General features: G+C 40.0%; 1 protein-coding gene across 3 annotated transcripts in view; it reads left to right on the top strand.

Moving 5' to 3' along the window:
• cecr2 (CECR2 histone acetyl-lysine reader) overlaps nucleotides 1–18,446 on the top strand; it is a 45,614-nt gene that overhangs the window by 9,985 nt on the left and 17,183 nt on the right. For all 3 annotated transcript variants that reach the window (XM_016672077.1, XM_016672079.1, XM_007553254.2), the window contains exons 2-5: nucleotides 14,049–14,143; nucleotides 16,614–16,797; nucleotides 17,671–17,798; nucleotides 17,941–18,021. In XM_016672077.1, the coding sequence (XP_016527563.1) occupies nucleotides 14,049–14,143; nucleotides 16,614–16,797; nucleotides 17,671–17,798; nucleotides 17,941–18,021 (488 nt within the window). The remainder of the gene's footprint in view (nucleotides 1–14,048; nucleotides 14,144–16,613; nucleotides 16,798–17,670; nucleotides 17,799–17,940; nucleotides 18,022–18,446) is intronic.

Raw genomic sequence — 18,446 nt, forward strand, 5'->3', positions numbered from 1 at the left:
GCTTCCCCCTGGAGGGTGGAGGCTCCTCACTCTGACTGGGTAAAGCTGCTGCTGCTGCTGTGGGGAGGGGGCTCCTGGTGTGTGTGTGCATTTTAACCAGGATGATTGTGAAAGAAGATTTAGTCCTATTAGATGTAGCAGAAAAGGAAGAACAGCCTGCCTGTGAGCACATCCTTGTTTCTGTTGTCTAAACAGCAAGTGGATTACCAGAGAGAAAGAGATGCAGCCTGAAGCTCCCTCACGGCCCGGCGCCTCCTTCCCTCTGCTGGGTCTGTAGATGCAGCTCATAATGGTGGAAACGTGGCGAACCCGAACCCTGGCCTGGGATCTTTGGGCATGGAGTTAGCCTGTGTGGGTTTTCTCAGGGTACTCCAGCTCCCTAACAGTCCAGAAACACGACTGTTGGGTTCAGTGAATGATCCTAATGTCCTGCGATGGACTGGAGACCAGCTGAAGGCGAACCCTGCGTCTTACCCAGTGACCGCTGGAGATGGGCGCCAACCGACCATCTAACACCTTCATATCAATTACTCAGCACTACACAGATGCATAAAAGTTAAGGTCTTGACCTGGTCTCCTTACAGAAACAGCATTTTCAGATTCCCTAACCAATATGAGTGAAAAAAATTGTACACGTCACTCCTGAACCTGCAATTAGAGTATTATTACAGATTTGATGAATGCAGTTTGTTATTTATGAAACATTTCACTCTAGTTGGGAGAAGAAAAATGGAGATTCTTAGTCTGTTATTTTACCAGGGAGCCAACTGGCCCAAATGCGATCACACATACAATCAAGTGAAATATAGTGTAAATTAAATCTAATATAATTAAATATAGTTTAACCAAGCAAACATTAGACAGTTCAACTGAATTACAAACTTTTCCTCATGAGCATGAAATGGTTTATGGGGCTGAACTGGCAGCAGGAAAGGAGGAAGTTCAAACATGGAGGCTTTAAATGACCCAGGAGCCAAAGGACCCTTAAAGATCAAACAGTTTTTTGCAAGTCTATTGTAATACGTTGTCACTTGTATGCTAAGTTAGGGGGCGATGGAGGATCATGCCGCCCCTCCCCCTGACCTGACTGACAGCAGTACATGCATCAGATGGTTCCACATAGCCAGTGTGTGCAGGGGGGGCAGAGTGGAGCATGCACTTATTTTTCTGCCAGACCCATTGTGGTGACTCCCCATGGTTCCCACTCTCTGTCTCCAGTCTGAGGGGGCGGGAGGCGTTTGGGAGGAGGGAGTCCCTTTGCAGCTGGATGTGAAGCAGAGACCCAAAGTGATGAAATGCTCACCAGGTCACATCTGGGAGGAGCCGGCCGCTAACAGTTAGCTTCCCGCTCAGTTAGCTTAGCGGACATGCTGCTCTTTGCTTATGTACAATAAATTAGAGTATTATTGAAAAGCTCATTTACTTTTAGAAACTCTTATTACTGAGTGATTTACAGGGATGCAAGTTATCGATTTCATGAGTTAATCTAAAGCTGATTGATCGACTATCGATTAATTGATAAACTGTCATCTTTTAAAAAAGATTTCTCTTGGATAAAGAGGGTCAATCGACTTTCCATAACATAGATTTTTCATATTATGCTGGATTTAAAAACAAAAAACTTAAGGAGAACGAGAACATGAAAGTTAAAAATCAAAACTGACAGTTATTACTTCAATGGAGATGTCTGCGACAGATGGAAGAAATGAAAATGAACGAAGGTCCTGAGCATCAGGAATCTACGCAAGATTTTACTTTATGCAGGTTTTTATGTGACTCATGTTTTGGTGTTGAGCATTTATGAGAGGAGGTTTTCCTTTTATATCGAATCAGTATTCTTAGTTTTGCACACAGTGAGAAGAAAACACTTTTTAACATCTGGTAAAACTAATGTTCTGTTGAACCACAGCAGTTTGTCTCGTTTCTGTATTTAGGTATTTTATTTATTTTAGTAGCTGATTCCAGATTGTTTTTGTTGGCCAAATTTAGTTTACATTTATATTTATTTATCTATTTAAATTTTTGATGCACTAAACATATTGTGTGATTTTTGTGTAAATTTATATAAGAATGTCTTTTTATTTGGTGACAGTTTATAAAGGAAAGTAAAAAAAAACAGTTTTGAAGTTACATATTTGTTTGGCAAAATCCAATTTTAAAAAGAAGAAACAGAAAATGTCTAATATTGTCTGTGATATTGTTACTGTGGTATTTAAAGAAATATATTGTGTGGGGACATTAACCCCCCCGCCCCCTAATACTTGGAATAAAAATTGGATAAAATCAGAATCCATTTGCCTGTAAAACCTGCATCTGTGGTAGAATGAGAAGGATCAGAATAAAAATGGGTTTTCTGCTTGAGGTCTCTGTTGGCACCAACAATGTGGCCCCATTCAGATGAACTGGGCTTTGGGTTCTGGGGGTTTCATGTGGGGTAACGTCTGGGAGCTGCTGTGCTGTTTGGGAACGTCAGGACCTCGTCACACCAGCCAGACTTCAAAGGGCCAACAGAAATATTCACATTGCAACTTAAATAAAGTTTTTAAAAAACTTTTACTTTGAAATAACAGCAACATCCTGTTTATAACATCTTCCCCAAGTTAGCTGGGCGTTTTCTGTAAATTAAAGTATATCCAGTGGGATGTGAGCTGAAGCAGGAAGCTGGATTTTATTTGAGGAAGCTGATGATGCGGTTTCCTCGAAGTGGAACTGAACTGACCATCTACACAGTGTAGCAGGGATGTCCACAGTGTGGTCCGGGGGCCATTTAAAGCCATCTGAAGGACTTTTGGCGGTCCTCTGAGCTTCATATTAGAATGGAGCAAATCTGGCCTGCAGCCATAGTGGATGCAAATTGACATTCTTCGTCTGTCAGGGTAACAAAGTTTTTGCATTTTGGAGTAACTAGAACCACAAACATCAACCTCATTTTCCTCGATAGCAAATATTATTCTCAAATAAGAAAATTAACCCCAAAAATGTAGAAACTGTCTGTAAAATGCAGTCCAAGACATTTTTTATGTTTTGTATCTACAATGATTTACAAATCTGACAAATTTGTTAATTTGAATAAAATGACCTTTTTCTAGTTTATTGTTGAATAAAATAAAAATGTAGAAAACATATTATGTTTTGGATTAACTGATTAGACATTAAACAGTGCTTAACAGGAGATTTTTTTTTCAGAATTTGAACCAGGTGAAACTAAAACATGAATTACTGCTCTGAGGTTGTTTTTTTTTCAGTAAATGGCCTTTTTAAGAGTCTGAATCCTCTGGTTAATGATTACTCAATTACTAAGTTAGTTGATGACTATTTCAAGAATCAATTCATTGTGATTGATCCAGCTGTGGCCTGAGGACTGTTTGGATGTGTCCAGCGTCCTGACGTCCCCCCCACCTGTCCCACCTGATCCTGACTTAATAAGAAACCGCTGGACGCTTGGAGCGAGTGCAGAGTGTGTGTGTTGTATTTAGTGTGATCATGCTTCTAGATCTCTGTTTAATTTTTGTAAATAACTGATTGCAGCTCTTCAGATCGATCTGATTGCTGCTCGGGGAAGCAGCTGGAAGGAAAAACCAATATAATATAAATAATATCAGACGTTTGGTGTTGAAAAGTGAAAACCTTGTAGTTTGGAGCTGCTAGTCAGATGATTGAGGCAATAGTCTAAGATGTCAGCGTTAGCATCTGATCAGATGATCTGCACATCCTGAGGATGTGAGGGCGTTTTCCTGTGGTTTCACGGCTGGCTTTGTCATGTGGCAGGAGGCGGCTGCTGGTGGGGGTTGGGGGGTGTTGTCAGATGATGGCTCCTGGAGGAACCATGTGTGAGGCAGCGGGGGGGCTGGTGGAGGAAGACTGGAGCCTTTACACAACAAACAGCCCCTCCATCCCCCGCCGGCCTCCATCACGCCCTCCAACTGGTGGAGGAGCAGCAACTCCCTGGTCGACCTGCAACAGCCTCTTGGTTCCTTCATCTCCTCTTCATCAGAGGCATGTTCAGGTCTCACGCCGTTCTATAATGAGTTTTTTATTTATGTTATTAATCTAATTTTATGAGTACACCTCATAAAATTAGAATATTGTGTAAAAGTGCAATATTTGTTGTTGGTTATCTCAGAAAGTGAAGCTCGTACGTCATCTAGATCAGGGGTTTGCAACCTGAGGCTCCGGAGCCACTAGCGGTTCATTGGATCTTTTGATAACTTAAAGCAACTGATTTTAATTAAATGTATAATAATAAATGAACATTTTTTAATGGGATAATTTGTATTAAATTCCCACAACAAAACAAAAAAAGTACCAGTTATATTTGTTTAGATTTTTTTACTGGAAAATATGTGCTTCCATTTTTTTGAAACATAATTTTGCAACCAGATACGGCCATACAAAAGTTTGTCTTTCCCTTTATTTTAATGCCTAAAAATGGAAATAAAGTGTTTATTTACAAATGATAACTGTAGACACAGTAAACGCTTTTGTCAAAACAGAACAGACGGGAATGCAAATTAATGCCAACTCACCGTCCAAAGCCTTGCATCACTAACAGAACAAATCCAGCAGAACAAAAATGGGATTTTTACATCCGCGAGGGTCCAATTAATTTACTCCAATAAAATATTTAGTCAACACCAAGTTTCAAGTACAGAATCCAACATAATCTGCCGTTTAACACCTTTGAAATTTCCTTCGGCTGTGTCTGTTTCTCGCCATATTTTCATCATAATTTCCGTTAGCCTGTTCTTTTTTTCTTTAAGAGTTTTGAGGGGGGAAAAAATCAAAGAAAATTTAAGGCGTCAAATCAGTTTAAACTCGGTTCATTAAAGCAAATCGTCTCGTGGCGGTTGGAGAGCGTGGTCCTCGTGTATCAAACATGGGAAGTGAGCCTATTATTCACCACAATCCCACTGCAGCAGAGAAATTAAAGCTTGGTAGGAGTATAATTGGTCCATAATGTTACAAAATTATGTTGAGCTGCACAAGATTACAGGAGTCATGTTTACTGTGCCGTACATTTGGCTTTTGTTTATCAGCCTGCTTTGAAGATCAGAGGCTGTTTGCATAAACATGCAGGTTCTGTTATTATATGAGCCAAAATGTAATATGTATCATGTTTTACAGGACAGAGACACTGAGGGATGAACAACCTTTAGCTTCTAAACGAGGAAATATTGTAAATCTGGACCTGAAACAATCTCACTGTAGGAATGTAGACTGAAGAAAATCTGGCTGTTTTCATACCTGACACTCCGGTGGACTCGGTTCTGTTGGGACCAGAACTTCACCATCTGTTAAGTTTCCAGCTGCTGCGGTTCTCTTTCTCTCTGCTCTGAGTCAAAGCACCAAACCCTTTGAGCAACCTGTTGCCCTCCTGGCCTGTGGGGGCGCTGCACCAAGAACCACTGAAGGCAACCTCTGAAGACACTGAGCACAACTTATTTTAGCGGATGGAGGATTTCTCTTTTGTCTGTGGCTAAAACCCACGAGCTATCTCTCCCACTAGCGCTAGGCTAACACACTTGCTTTGGTTGTATTCACCCAGAATCCCCTATGCTATAGTTTGGTGCTTTTGGAGCGATCTCTTTTCCGCTTGGCATTTACATTTGCATTCAAACCGAACCAGAATTCAGTTTAACTGAACCCAGACTGAGGTTTGGAGGTCTCTGTTCAAACAGAGTTCCTGTTTTTTGGTCTGCAAAAGAGTAGTTGTTGTTTGCTTATTTCAAAGGGGACAATCATATGCCAGTTAGCCATAAAGGCTAGTTTTCTTCTCTAGTTCCTCAGTGAACAAGTTTAATCTCACATTCACTCCTCTCCAAACAAACTGGACTTTCTAGGCAAATGGGGCTGGAGTTTGGTCACATTCACACCAGCCCTGTTTATTTTATGCTGGATTTTTATTTACAATAACATGCAACTTAAAGTGCAGACATTCTGCAGACTTTCAGTATTTGTGGTTTTACAGTTTCTCTCAGTCACTTTGGTGCATTTCTCACATCAATGACATCAGCAAAACAGCTACTGCATTTTTAAAACGGTACAAACTGCAAAACCTAGCTAACCTAGCTAACCCAGGGAAGCGCGTTTCCTGCTCCAAATGGATCGTTCATTTGTCAAAAGCAAGTATTCATGTCAATGAAAGTATCTGTCATTGAAATGAAAAGTCCTGACTCCATGTTCATGTAAGATAAATGGTTCTGTCATGTTTTCATGATGATCCCTCATCCTGTGTTTTCTGATGCAAAAGAGTTGGATCTCTGTCTGGAAATACTCAAATAATTTCCTTTATTTGGGAGATGTGATGGGTGCAAAATGGTTCTCAGTTAATTCCTACAGTGAGATTGTTTCAGGTCCAGATTTACAATATTTCCTCGTTTAGGAGCTAAAGGTTGTTCATCCCTCAGTGTCTCTGTCCTGTAAAACATGATAAATATTACATTTTGGCTCATATAATAACAGAACCTGAATGCAAACAGCCTCTGATATAAATATAGTCATGTTTGTCATCATTTGCAAGCTGTCAAGATGGATTTATCATGAAGGAAAATGAGAGCTGCAGTCTTTGTTCTGTACTGGGACCAAACCCAACCGGATCCAGTTCTGCACCGACTACTACCAATCCTCTCCACCTACCATTGAGTTAGAAAACTCGAACAAATGACTCATTTAGATCCATGTGGATCTGTCTGGTCTTGAAAATATTAAATTTCATTAAAATCACATTTAATCTTTAGCTAAATTTGAAGGTTGTGAGTTTGATTCCAGCTTCCTTTTGCCACATATTGATATATTAACTCCAAGTCAGCATTGACCGACTTATCGGTGCATGAGTATGTTTGTGTCTGTATGAATATGTCCATACATATTGAGTGCGGCTGTAGAGTGAAGTGCTCTCAGTGGTTAATGTGACTAGAGCAGCTGATTTCCCATGATGCCTGGCTTCAACCTGCAGCAGAGATGTGGTTGAGGTTTGATGCTTATTGATTCAGTCTGATAAAGAACAGAGACGATGCAGCGTTAATTTGGTCTTCATCCTGACCAGTCACCACTAACTGCACTATACTGGGATTTCATCTGACAGACCAGTAGGACAACATTCAAACTTTACATTGAAGCTAATATTTGTCTCTCTTTTCACTTATCTTTTTTTAAAGGCTCATTTCAGGGTCTTTGTCGGTTAATTTTCCTTCAGCCAAACATAAACCATAGAATTACATTGAAAGCAAACATTTAATAGCTCAGATATATTAAAGTGTTGGATGGAGTTTTTTCAAACTGTGCATCTGGAAAACATCCAGCCTTGTTCTGGTTTGGATCTTAATATGTTAGGATCAAAACTGTGATTAAAGTACAATACAGTAAAAAAAAAAAAAAGGTGGATTCACATGACTGTCCAAATTTCCGTTTGCAGGACTTTGGGCCGTGAGAAGTTCTGGTGGAACGCTGCACTTTGTTCTGGTGGCGTTAGTGGGGGAGCATTAGGTGTGACGGGCTTTGTGAGGAGGAGAAAGGGATCGGTTCAGGCTGTGGAGTCATCTCCCTGCTACTTCTCACACTGTTTTACAGACAAAAGAGACAGTTCAGCTTGTTCTGTGGAGACGTTGGTTAGTCTGACCTGCTGCATCAGCGAGTCATTCTGCAGTTTATAGTTTATTTCTATATTCACAACAAGCGTTGTCTCGAGACAGTTTAGAGGAAAAGAAGTCATTTTAACTCAATCACTCATCCATTCTATTCGTTGACTTTCCCAAAATGCCTCCTAATGAACATGCATGTAGCGACAGTGGAGAGGAAAAACTTCCCCTTAACAGGAAGAAACCCCCAGCAGAACCAGAACCTGATTCAGTACCAGCAGCTGAACCAGGCACGACTGACTGGAGGTTTGAGAAGACAGAGCAGAGACACAAACATAAGAACTAAACCAGGAGAAGTTTCTGTTCAAATAGTAGACAATTAGCAGGAGAGTTAGTTTTAGTTTTAGTATTATCTAATCCAAGATCCTCCTCCAGGCCGGCTTCACAGCCGGGCCTGTCATGATGAGATTTACTGGATGGCAAATCATCCCAGAAATTATTGTGATAAACAACAAATTTGAGGCCATTTTCAAGCATTATAATAATAATAATAATAATAATGCAAGCATATCATCCAAAAAATAATAATTTCTAAAGAAATGTAACACTGGAACTGGAAAACATTTTAAATATCTGAAATAAATAACATAACCGAAACCAACAATAATTAAAACTCCTCTGTAGGCAAAGTTGTGTTTGAAAAGATTATTAATCATTGTGCTTAGACAGGGAGAACAGGCAGAAGAGGCAGGCAGGACTTCAGTAAAAAAACAAAAAAGAACTGAGTGTCAAATGTTTGCAGCATTTTTTTAAGGGGAGCAACAATATTTAATCATTAACCCCAATTCTTTTGGGTTTTTTTTTCACTAATGTAATGTACCTTACCATGTATCTTTTACCATGATGTAAAATAAATAAATAACAAGTGAGGAATAAAATCCTTAGAAGTAAAAAGATATAAATAAAAAAGGGGGAGCATCTCTTTAATGATAATTGATTGAATGGAAATCATGGAGCTCATTTTAATTTTTCATGTAATTATTTGATTTATTGCTTATGTGACACTGATCACAGCCAAACAGAACCGTAGTCCAGGTTTAGCCTCTACAGAGAGAGAAAAAAACTGAAAGAAAACATAAAGTTAACAATCTTAATAATAGCAAATAATGCTAATGGAGAGTAGTATGAGAAGAAAGTGAATTATTGATGGAAACCTGAACTAAAAGGCAGAATAAGTCAGTTTTCATGTGAGGAGAGCCACGGCAGTCGGCTGCTAACCGCCTCTGACCGGGACGACACATGAAGGGCGGATCGGGACAGGGAGGGGGCGGGCGGTGGGGTGCTCAGGGTGTCGTCGGGAGCCCAGTCAGGTTCTGGGCTACAGAGCCGGGGGAGGAAAGCAGCAGGGATCCTGGGTAGAGAAACGCCTGCAGGGCGAATGGCTGATAGCAGGTCTGAAGCTGCTTTGTCTCCACCAGAAAATGACGCTGCAGCTATGATTTATAATCAATAGCTTATCACTTCTCCAGCCGCCTTATCTGAGAGCCCCATTGATCATTAATGCCAAACAGCCAAAGTTCTCTTTTTGTTCCAAGTTTGAATAATCATCACAACAGTTTGTGTTTTTCAGCATCGTGTGAAGCTTTTGGGTTAAAGTGATTGATTATAGGTTTCATAATGTTTCTTATAAAGTATCAGCTCAGTCGCAGAGCGAGTGCCGGTGTTGCACAATGTTCTGTGACCACACTGTAGGAGGCGCTGTTGCATTTTAACATAATGCTAACACAAAAACATAAGCTGTGCAGGGGGGAAACAAACGCAAATGGAAAATAAAGAAGCTTAACAAAGGATAAAAGTAATATCTGACCACTGATATCATAATATAGAATAATGTGTTGTTATACAGTGACTATTATACAGTTACAGAATATGATGGTGCTTAACATAAAATGTGACCAAACTGTAATTTAAAATACTAAATATTTAAACCGAACAGTTTTTGCAAACTTTCTCCTTCCTCCAATTAATAAAAAGCAATGTTCTAATATCAATAGTCACATATTTATTTTAAGTATTTAGTATTTTACTGTAAGTTACAGAGTAATTTATCATATTTCACAATATATGATAAGCACCGTCATATTCTGTGGTGTAAAACTGCAACAGCGCCTCCTACGCTCACAATATATGGTGGTCACAGAATGAGGTGTAGCACCGGCATGAGGATGGAGCAGACCCAGCAGGCTAACTCTGCTTCACCTTTCCACCTGACCGCTGGAGCAGGGAGGTGTTAATCCAGGGGCCTTCGGTCTGCCAGCGCAGCGCCTTACCCAGCTGTGGCCCCAGCCGTGGCCCCAGCCGTGGCCCCGGCGTTTTCGGAGCATGTTCAAAGTGCAGCCGGGCCCTGATGGATGAGTCCACTGTGACCCAGAGGCTGGCCGGCGGGGGGCCTGCAGGAAGAAAAGAGCGCCGTGCAGGATCTCTGCATCCTCTGCACATGCGCCTGCTGGCAGAGATATACGCGGCAGATATTCAGATCAAAGTTTACGGGCAGCTGGGAAACACGTGAGGGAATGCAGAGTGAGCAGTTGGAGATGTTCTGTCTCTTTGTTATGGTTTGTTTTTCATTTCTGGGCGAACAGATTCAGATGCTCTTTAAAGCAGATTTATTTCTAGTTGTGTGAAACTTTACTGACTCCATCTGAAACTAAAGGAACATTTGGTGTTCAGGTAGGATGGAAATGAGGAATTATGAAAGTAGTTTTAGAGCTTAGATATGGTGGAGAAAATCGGTCAATTTTCCAGAAATGAAGGGAACTACCAGAATTTGTCAGAGTTCGTTCATATTGTGGGGTTGGGGTCGAGTGAAAGGAGAAAATGAGAACAACACCTCAAAATAAATCTGTGGATAAAAGACAAAAGGTCAAATCACCAGTTTGGCAATATTTTGGATTTCAGCAATGAAAACTAATCAGTATTTATTTATTGACTGCTTGTATTATGATGTTTTAAGCCATATCATCCCAGACTAGTTGTTATGACTAATTGTAATGATTTGTCAGTACCCTGATTTTTTTTTTTTTTTACTTTCTAAAAGTCATGTGTTTTTGACCTGGTTGGCCTTCCATATGAACACTGGAGCTTCACTGAAGCGCGTCTTTACCTGATGACAGACTTGTCTCTCTTCATTACATTTTCTGTACTTTCTTTTAATGTCATTGTATTTTTTAGCATTTTACTTAGAAATATTTCTGTTCTATTGTGTTTTGTATTTGTTGTAAAGCGCTGGCCATGCAAGGTGTTGTTGGAAAATCCTATATAAATAAAGTTTGATTTGATTGACTTCCAATATGATTTCTCAGATGCAGATAAATCATTGATTGTATTTAATCTTTAATCTTTGTTTGTAACAGATCTAATCCATCATTAGTTTTTCAACAAGTGAGTTTGACTCAAACAGGAAGTAGTTCCCTCACTTCCTGTCATCAGGGCAGGTTTTGCACCTGGCACCAGAGACCTGTAACTTCCTCTGTGATATTAAATCTTCATCAGATTAGACAGGAGTGGTTGATTTGGTTACATTTTCTAAAAGCAAAACTTTTCTTCACATTCAGTCTCCTGCTGTTTGACAGAAGTTTGAATCAGGACCAGTTTATAGTTTTTGTGCTATTTTTCAGTTTTACCTCCAGCAGAAATATTTATCCTGTTTTTCAACCCCTCTTCCTCCTCCTCCTCCTCCTCATGTTTTTCATCGTACTGACTTGTTGGCTCCTGGCTTCCGTCAGCCTCCGTGGCCCGGAGGTGTGCATGCTGACCTCTGGTGACCTCTGAGTTAAGCTCGGTCCTTGAAGGGAGAAGCAGACTAAGACACATGTGACGGCATAATAATTGAACATGCTTCCATGTCATAGAAAAGCTTTTATTTCAATGTATTTAAAAGCACTGGTCGTTTTGGGGCTATATTAGAAAATCAGCATTTTTCTGTTCTTTATCTCATTATGGTCCTCCCGACTCTTCCAGCATCTCAGACCAAACTTAACCATAAAGCAGTCACCTTCATATCCTTAGCAACAGCATATCAGAACATATTTGACTTTATCGGGTAATATTGTTTTTATAACTTCAGATCTAGTCTTTTCTAGAGCTTCTGGACTCCAGAGAACCAGAGTGAGAACCGTTATCCACATGGAGAAAACTTGGAACAGCAGAGAACTTTCCTTCAACTCCATAATCCCAAAGCTATTGGGAAATGGGAAGTTTTGAAAGGTCTGCATCCAGTCCGATCTGGTTTAAAGCTGCAATAGCAAACTGAAGGTTTTGAAGTGGCCTATTCAAAGTCTGTTGTTAAATCCAGCTAAGAACTTAAATATGCTAGAAATATCTTCACTATCGATCCTTTCTCCAAACCAGACAGAGGCAAAGTTCATCCACATTGATGCTAAAATGGCAACAGAAGATCCAGTCTGTGGGGGTGAATAGGTTTTACTGCACTGCAGCTGCTTGGACTTGAACCTGAAGCCTTGTCTTTCAGTTCTGTAGTTGAGGAATCTAACCGGTAACTCAGATGAAACCTCCTTTGTCCAGTTGGCTTTGGTTTGGTTGGGGAGAGCAGTGCATTCTGGGAGGCCATGTGTCTGGGTTGGTCAGCAGAGGGGTGCATGGCTGCTGCCTGCCATCTTTTCTTGGGGCTTTTGGGTCTTTTATAGTTTGCCTGGCCAGTTACTACTGCCTCATAAAATCTGAAAGGCTGAAACACAATGCTGAGCAGGAGAGGGGTCACAGCTAAGGTCGCGCTGCTCCTGAAACCCGACGGCGGCTGGCGAAGCAGGAAGTTTCACTGAACAGCTGACAGACTGCAGCTATGCCTCCCTCTGCCCAGACTTTAAATAAGACCCTTATTATGCTGTGGTGTTTATGTGATTTCCATACCAGATCCAGTTTTCATATTCCTGTTTGCATGTTGCAGAGCGTCGTTTGAATGTTGACTCACGCCACTGCAATGCCTTGTCCACCTGCACAGTCCTACCTGAGCTTCCCTTTCTCTTCCAGATGTTTGTTTTCATTCTCACAAGAAGCTTCAGAGTACAGTAAATACTAGTCAGCAGGAGGGAGGGAGCGTGCAGATGATTCAAGATGGATGCTACATGAAGGCTTAGTGGCAACTGGTTCAAAGTTTGATGAGTCAGTTAGAGGCAGCTCCGCACCAACATGCTGTCACAAGTACGCTACGGCTGAAACAATTAATCGGATTTATTGTCATTAATTGAAATAATTGGCTAGTAATTTAGTAATTAAATAAATTGGAATATACAGAGTCTAAGACATATAATTTATTCAAAGTAAAACACCCTCAGAACAATAACTAAACCAAAAATGTGCAACAGATTTATACTGTTACACATGTTGCACGTATATATATATATATATATATATATATATATATATATATATATATATATATATATAAATAAAATGTTGATCCTGGCCTGTATTGATATTCAGTCCAGCAGAAAGGCCTGAACGTTTCACATGTTGATGTTGAAGGATTTTCATCTGCAGATCCATCATTTGCTACAGATGATCAAATATTCACAAAAGGAATGCCGTTATTGGATTTTAGACAATAATATCTTAATTCCCTTATTTAAAAACATATGTAATTATTTGTTTAAATTTACTTATGTATGTTGAATAAAATAATCTCAAGAGTTAAATAAAAAAGCAACAGTGTGATTTTTTTTGTCTGATTAAGCGATCAGAATAATCAATAGAATAATCAATTACTAAAATAATTGTTAGCTGCAGCCCTAAACTCAAGATTCATGGATGTTTATTTGTGTTTACATGAGGGAGCACCGACTGCTTAGACTATAAAGTTCTAAAAACATTACAACTACGTTCATTATTGGTTCCTTTGATACAGAAACCTGATAAAACGAGACGGAGGATGAAGAAGTGTTTAGAGAGCTACGTCACGCCTGAGCACCTGGACCTAAATCCTTCCTGAGTGTTCGCTTCGTCATTGCTCTGATCACCCGGGACACCAGGTGGTGCCAGGCCCTAATCGGGTCAAACTACGGACAGGACAGAGTAAAATCACACACTGCTGTGACCGGTTTACATGACGGCCTTGCCTCTGCTCCCATGATGCTTAGATCAGCTGGAAACATTCACCTCAGAGATGTAGAGGTTTCCCTGCAGCCCCTTAGGGGGCGCTAGAAAACCGGATGTGTTTGACTCTTTGGTTTTCCTGAGGAATAAATCGATCCACTTTGGAAAAAGCAGCAGATGCTTCCACACTTTTTTAAAATGAGCTTTGTTTTTTTTTTCTTCTGCTTCTGATCTGGCCGTTGCTTATCTGCGGTTGAGTGTAGCGCCACTCTCTGGCGGGGAGTGTTGAATGCAGCTGAACCTTGCTGCATTTACAGTACTTCACCTTTAATTAAATGTGTCCCTGTTTTTTCTTTCCAGGAGCTGGAGAAGGCTCTTTCAGAGCAGGACCTGGACTTCCTCGGCGACCTCGTTGCCTGCTTGTTGCAAGGATGCTACCAGCGCACTGATATAAAGTGAGTGGAGAAGTTAATGATCAGCTGTTACATCATGCATTTTGAAAAACACGCTGCCATGGGGCCATGCTGGCTGTTTTTGTCAGAAATATGAGCAGAATTGGATAACAGCTGCATCCCGTGTATCATTTAAGAGTAAAAAACACTCATTTTTAACTCATTAATGCAATTATTCCACACATGAATCCCTCTAACTGGAGTTGTTTTTAATATTTCTTCTGACCTTTAGTTTTCTAAACAAACCCTTCTCTTTTAATTTTTTTTTTTAAATTATTTTAATTACTTCGGAATAAAATTTTAAAAGGGGTTTGTATAGGCTTATTATGTCGTCAATGCCATTCTGAGTGCTACTAAATCATAACATTTTAAAATATTCAATGTAATGTTTTATTAGTTGGTTGTATCAGAGACTCTGATAGCTGGAGATGTGTAATCAAGCGGCTGGATCGCAACAAAAATGTCACAGTTTCACTGAAAACCAGCTCTGTGTTAATGGAGCCTTAAAGTTCTGGAGTGGCCTAGTCAAAGTCTCGATGTAAGCATATTTTAAGATGTTGTGGCATAAACTTAAACATACCGCCTGTGTTGGAAAACGCTCCAAAGTGACCGAGTAAAACAGTTCAGCAAAGAAGAGTCGGCCAGAATTGATCCACACTGATGATAAAACCTCATTATTAGATAAAATGTTTCACATTTGGATAATTTTTTCTCTCTTTATAGATGAAATCATGATTTAAAAACTAGTTCTTGTATTTCCTGGTGCTATTTTTGGCTGATATTAAACGTAAAAACAGAAGAAATCTGTCAGAGGTCTTAACCTTTTCATGGTGTTTGTGTGTAAACAATCCGGCTCGCAGAAAACAACATATATACATTTAGATAAATTTGAATCATCATATGTAAATGTCACGTTATATTAGTCAGAGGTCTCAGGAAGCTCCACAGGAAGTCTGAGTCACCAGAGCAACAACAATGAGGTGTTAGGAGGATTTCTGCATGAACGCAGCGAAACCGCTGAAACCATTCTCTCTCCTATGTTCTCATGATGGGAGAAAGTGACTATAAGCAGAGGCTGGTATTCAAATCCAGATATTTTTAGCTACTCAGGGGGATTCCCCGTCTGTTATCCTCCTACTCCTCTCCATCGTTAGAAAGTAGCGTAACGCTCCAGAGCCGCGACAAGCGCTGAGGCAGGATCCAGTTTTTCCACCCAGGCAGCCGGCTACAGGAAGACAGGCGACTTTATTGGAGCAGACAGGCGCTGGCATCCTGGGGGCGGCCTTTCACAGAGCTGCCCTTTTCATCTGCATGCGCTAAACGCTCAGCTGCAGCTGGAGGGGCGCAGGGGCAGAAAGGAGGGACGGGGGCAGCCTGCAGCGGTGTGAAAAACGCACGCTGCTCTGTCAAGATAAGCCACTTTTTTCTGTTTGCAGTTGCATAGATGCTCAGATAAAACCCAGCCCAAGGACGGCGGAGGAGAAGTCCGGTTTATCTCTCATACTGACCCAGCGACAGAAACCCGACTCCCATGAAAAGTTTAACAGCGTGTCTGTGCATCCTCAAAAACCCTTACATTCATTTATCTGAAATTAACGTCTTAAAATGTTTTAAATTCATTAGAAAAAAACGCAAGTTGGTCTTAAATATGTTAATAACTGGTCTTAAAGTTATTAAGAACAAATACTTATTAACAATAACAACCTGGCAGGGAGGGAAGGACACATAGAAAGACCAAGCAGCATACATAACAATAAACATCAAACATTAGAAACACTGTTGACATCATAAAACAGTAAAAACAATACAGCAGAGGACAAAACTGACATTCCAATTTTAGCTGAAACATGTGCACCTTTCAGACGGCATCTTTTTAAAAATACCCTTAAAAGTTTCTACGGATGCTTTGATACTTTTTGGCTTCCTTCCAGTTGTTTGCTGTTTTGTCTGTAAATCTGACACACCAGCCACGTCTGCTAACAGCAGCAAAGAAGCTGCTTTTCTCAACCCATTTCTGCTTCTAAACGCTGGAAAAGACTGTGGTTGTGCTAAACGGAGAGAAACTGGATGAAGAGGAATGGATAGAAAAACTCTTTGTTCCAACCTGATGGTTGAAAAACCGATTAAAAGCAATAAATATCTTTGATGTTGAGATCATATGTCTGTTTATTCAATTAATTAGCAGCAATTGAAAGTATTGCTTATTTTTTGATTATGTAGTTTTCAACCAAAATGTGATTAATTACTTATCCTGCAAGTAACTTGGTTAACATTTTTTAATCAAGTCCACCAGTAGTTTTGTGCCTTCCTTGTTTTTAGTTTTTAATATTTTAAGTCTGAATATTAATAAAGACGAGGAACTCAAACATGCATCACATATAAATCATCACAAATTTGAAGAATATTATCTAATAGCTTAGATATTTCTGTAGAGTTGTTGGGCAGACTGTAACACAGCCTCTGTCGTGTTCAGCCCCCAGACGTTCAGCAGCTACCTGGATGACATCATCAGCTACAGGTGGGAGCTGGAGGAGGGGAAGCCCAACCCGCTGCGGGACGGGCCGTTCGACAGCCTCCACCCTCGCACTCAGGTGGAGCTGCTGCACAGGCTGTGCGACTACCGCCTGGATGCTGCAGACGTCTTCGACCTGCTGAAGGTCCGTTAAACGTGGAGTCATGTTGTGGCTTAAAAAGAAACGGCTTTCCTCGTTAACTTCAGTTTATCTAGCTTTTTTTTTAAATCTACGCCTGTGAGGTTTGCAGTTGGTCAGTTTGACATCAGGCAAATTCCAATGGATCTTTTTTTATATCTGAACTCGGGATCGATATTCAGATTTCAGACTCACTTTGTTTTGGTAAATTAACAACATTACAAAATAGAAAACAAAACAAACCAATAATTTGGTTAATAACAGGCTGCAGCCAAAGCTTGTACTTCCCTACCCTGTTCATAGACTCAGGAGCTGATAGTGATGAAATATATCTAAGATAATACTAAAAATATTAAGAAAGTAAGAAAATGTGATTTAAGAAATGTAAATGTTTTTATTGAAAATAATAAAATAACAACAAAGATAAATTAAAGATAAGAATATCAAAAGGTTTATTATAATTATTTTTTTCAGACAGACAATATGTAGAATGAAGAGTGCAAAATACAATCAATAACTCATGAAATAATTATTTAATGCCATTCATTTCTTGAAACTTGAAATAAATACAAAAATTGTTTATTTAATATTAAATTAATTACGTCTTAATTAAATGTATAGATTTCCTTTTTGAAAATCCACATGTAAGTATTTCATGATTTAATAAATGATTTCTTTATTTTCAGTTTTAAAAAATGAATAACACATTTAAGTAATTATTTCAGAAGTTATTTGTTTATTGGAATTTGGCACTCTTTGCTCTCCATAAAATTCACTCCTGTCTCTGTGGGATTAATAAATGGGTTCGTTCAAAGGACTGAATGGCATTAATCACTAACTGCTCAAAACATATGATTTGAATTTGGTCTCCTCCTGCAGGGGCTGGATGCAGACAGCCTGAGGGTGGAACCCCTGGGGCAAGATGGAGACGGCGCCCTCTACTGGTACTTCTATGGCACTCGTATGTACAAAGAGGAGCCACTGGACAGGAAAGCTGAGAGTCTCAGGTGAGATTAGATGTTAGCAATCAGGTTTCCGTTGGTTTAATGGGAGATGTTGAAGCGTGTAATTGGAACAGGACGTTAACACGTGTTTACAGGCTCGTTGAGCATCCAGGAGCTAATTAAACTCCTTAAAATGTTCTTCCAGTGAGTTTGATCTAACATTACCAGAGAGGAGGAGGAGAGGAAGACCGCCAAAGAAACGAAAGCTAGAAGACAATAATCTAAGGTAAATATGAACAGTATCATGTTCTACACACATGTAGCGCTGCTTTTTTTAAACTTTCGCAGCAGCTCTAAAGGCTGTTGGTCGTGTTTTTAGTCATTCTAAGACTCTCTTGTGTTTTTCCCTGAAGGAAAACCTTCACTGTGTCTGAAAATAATTCAAATTACTTGCCAGAAATCAATCCTATCATCAGCATTTATCCCAATAATTCAGATCAAAATCATGTAGCTTCATTCCACACAGACTAACTGGATTACAGTGAATGGAATCCATCCATCCATCCATCCATCCATCCATCCGTCCATCCACCCATCCATCCACCCACCCAACAATCCATCCATCCATCCATCCACCCACCCAACAATCCATCCATCCATCCATCCATCCACCCACCCAACAATCCATCCATCCATCCATCCATCCACCCA

Source organism: Poecilia formosa, unplaced genomic scaffold, assembly GCF_000485575.1.
Source record: "Poecilia formosa unplaced genomic scaffold, Poecilia_formosa-5.1.2 Scaffold55, whole genome shotgun sequence".
Lineage (NCBI taxonomy): Eukaryota > Metazoa > Chordata > Actinopteri > Cyprinodontiformes > Poeciliidae > Poecilia > Poecilia formosa.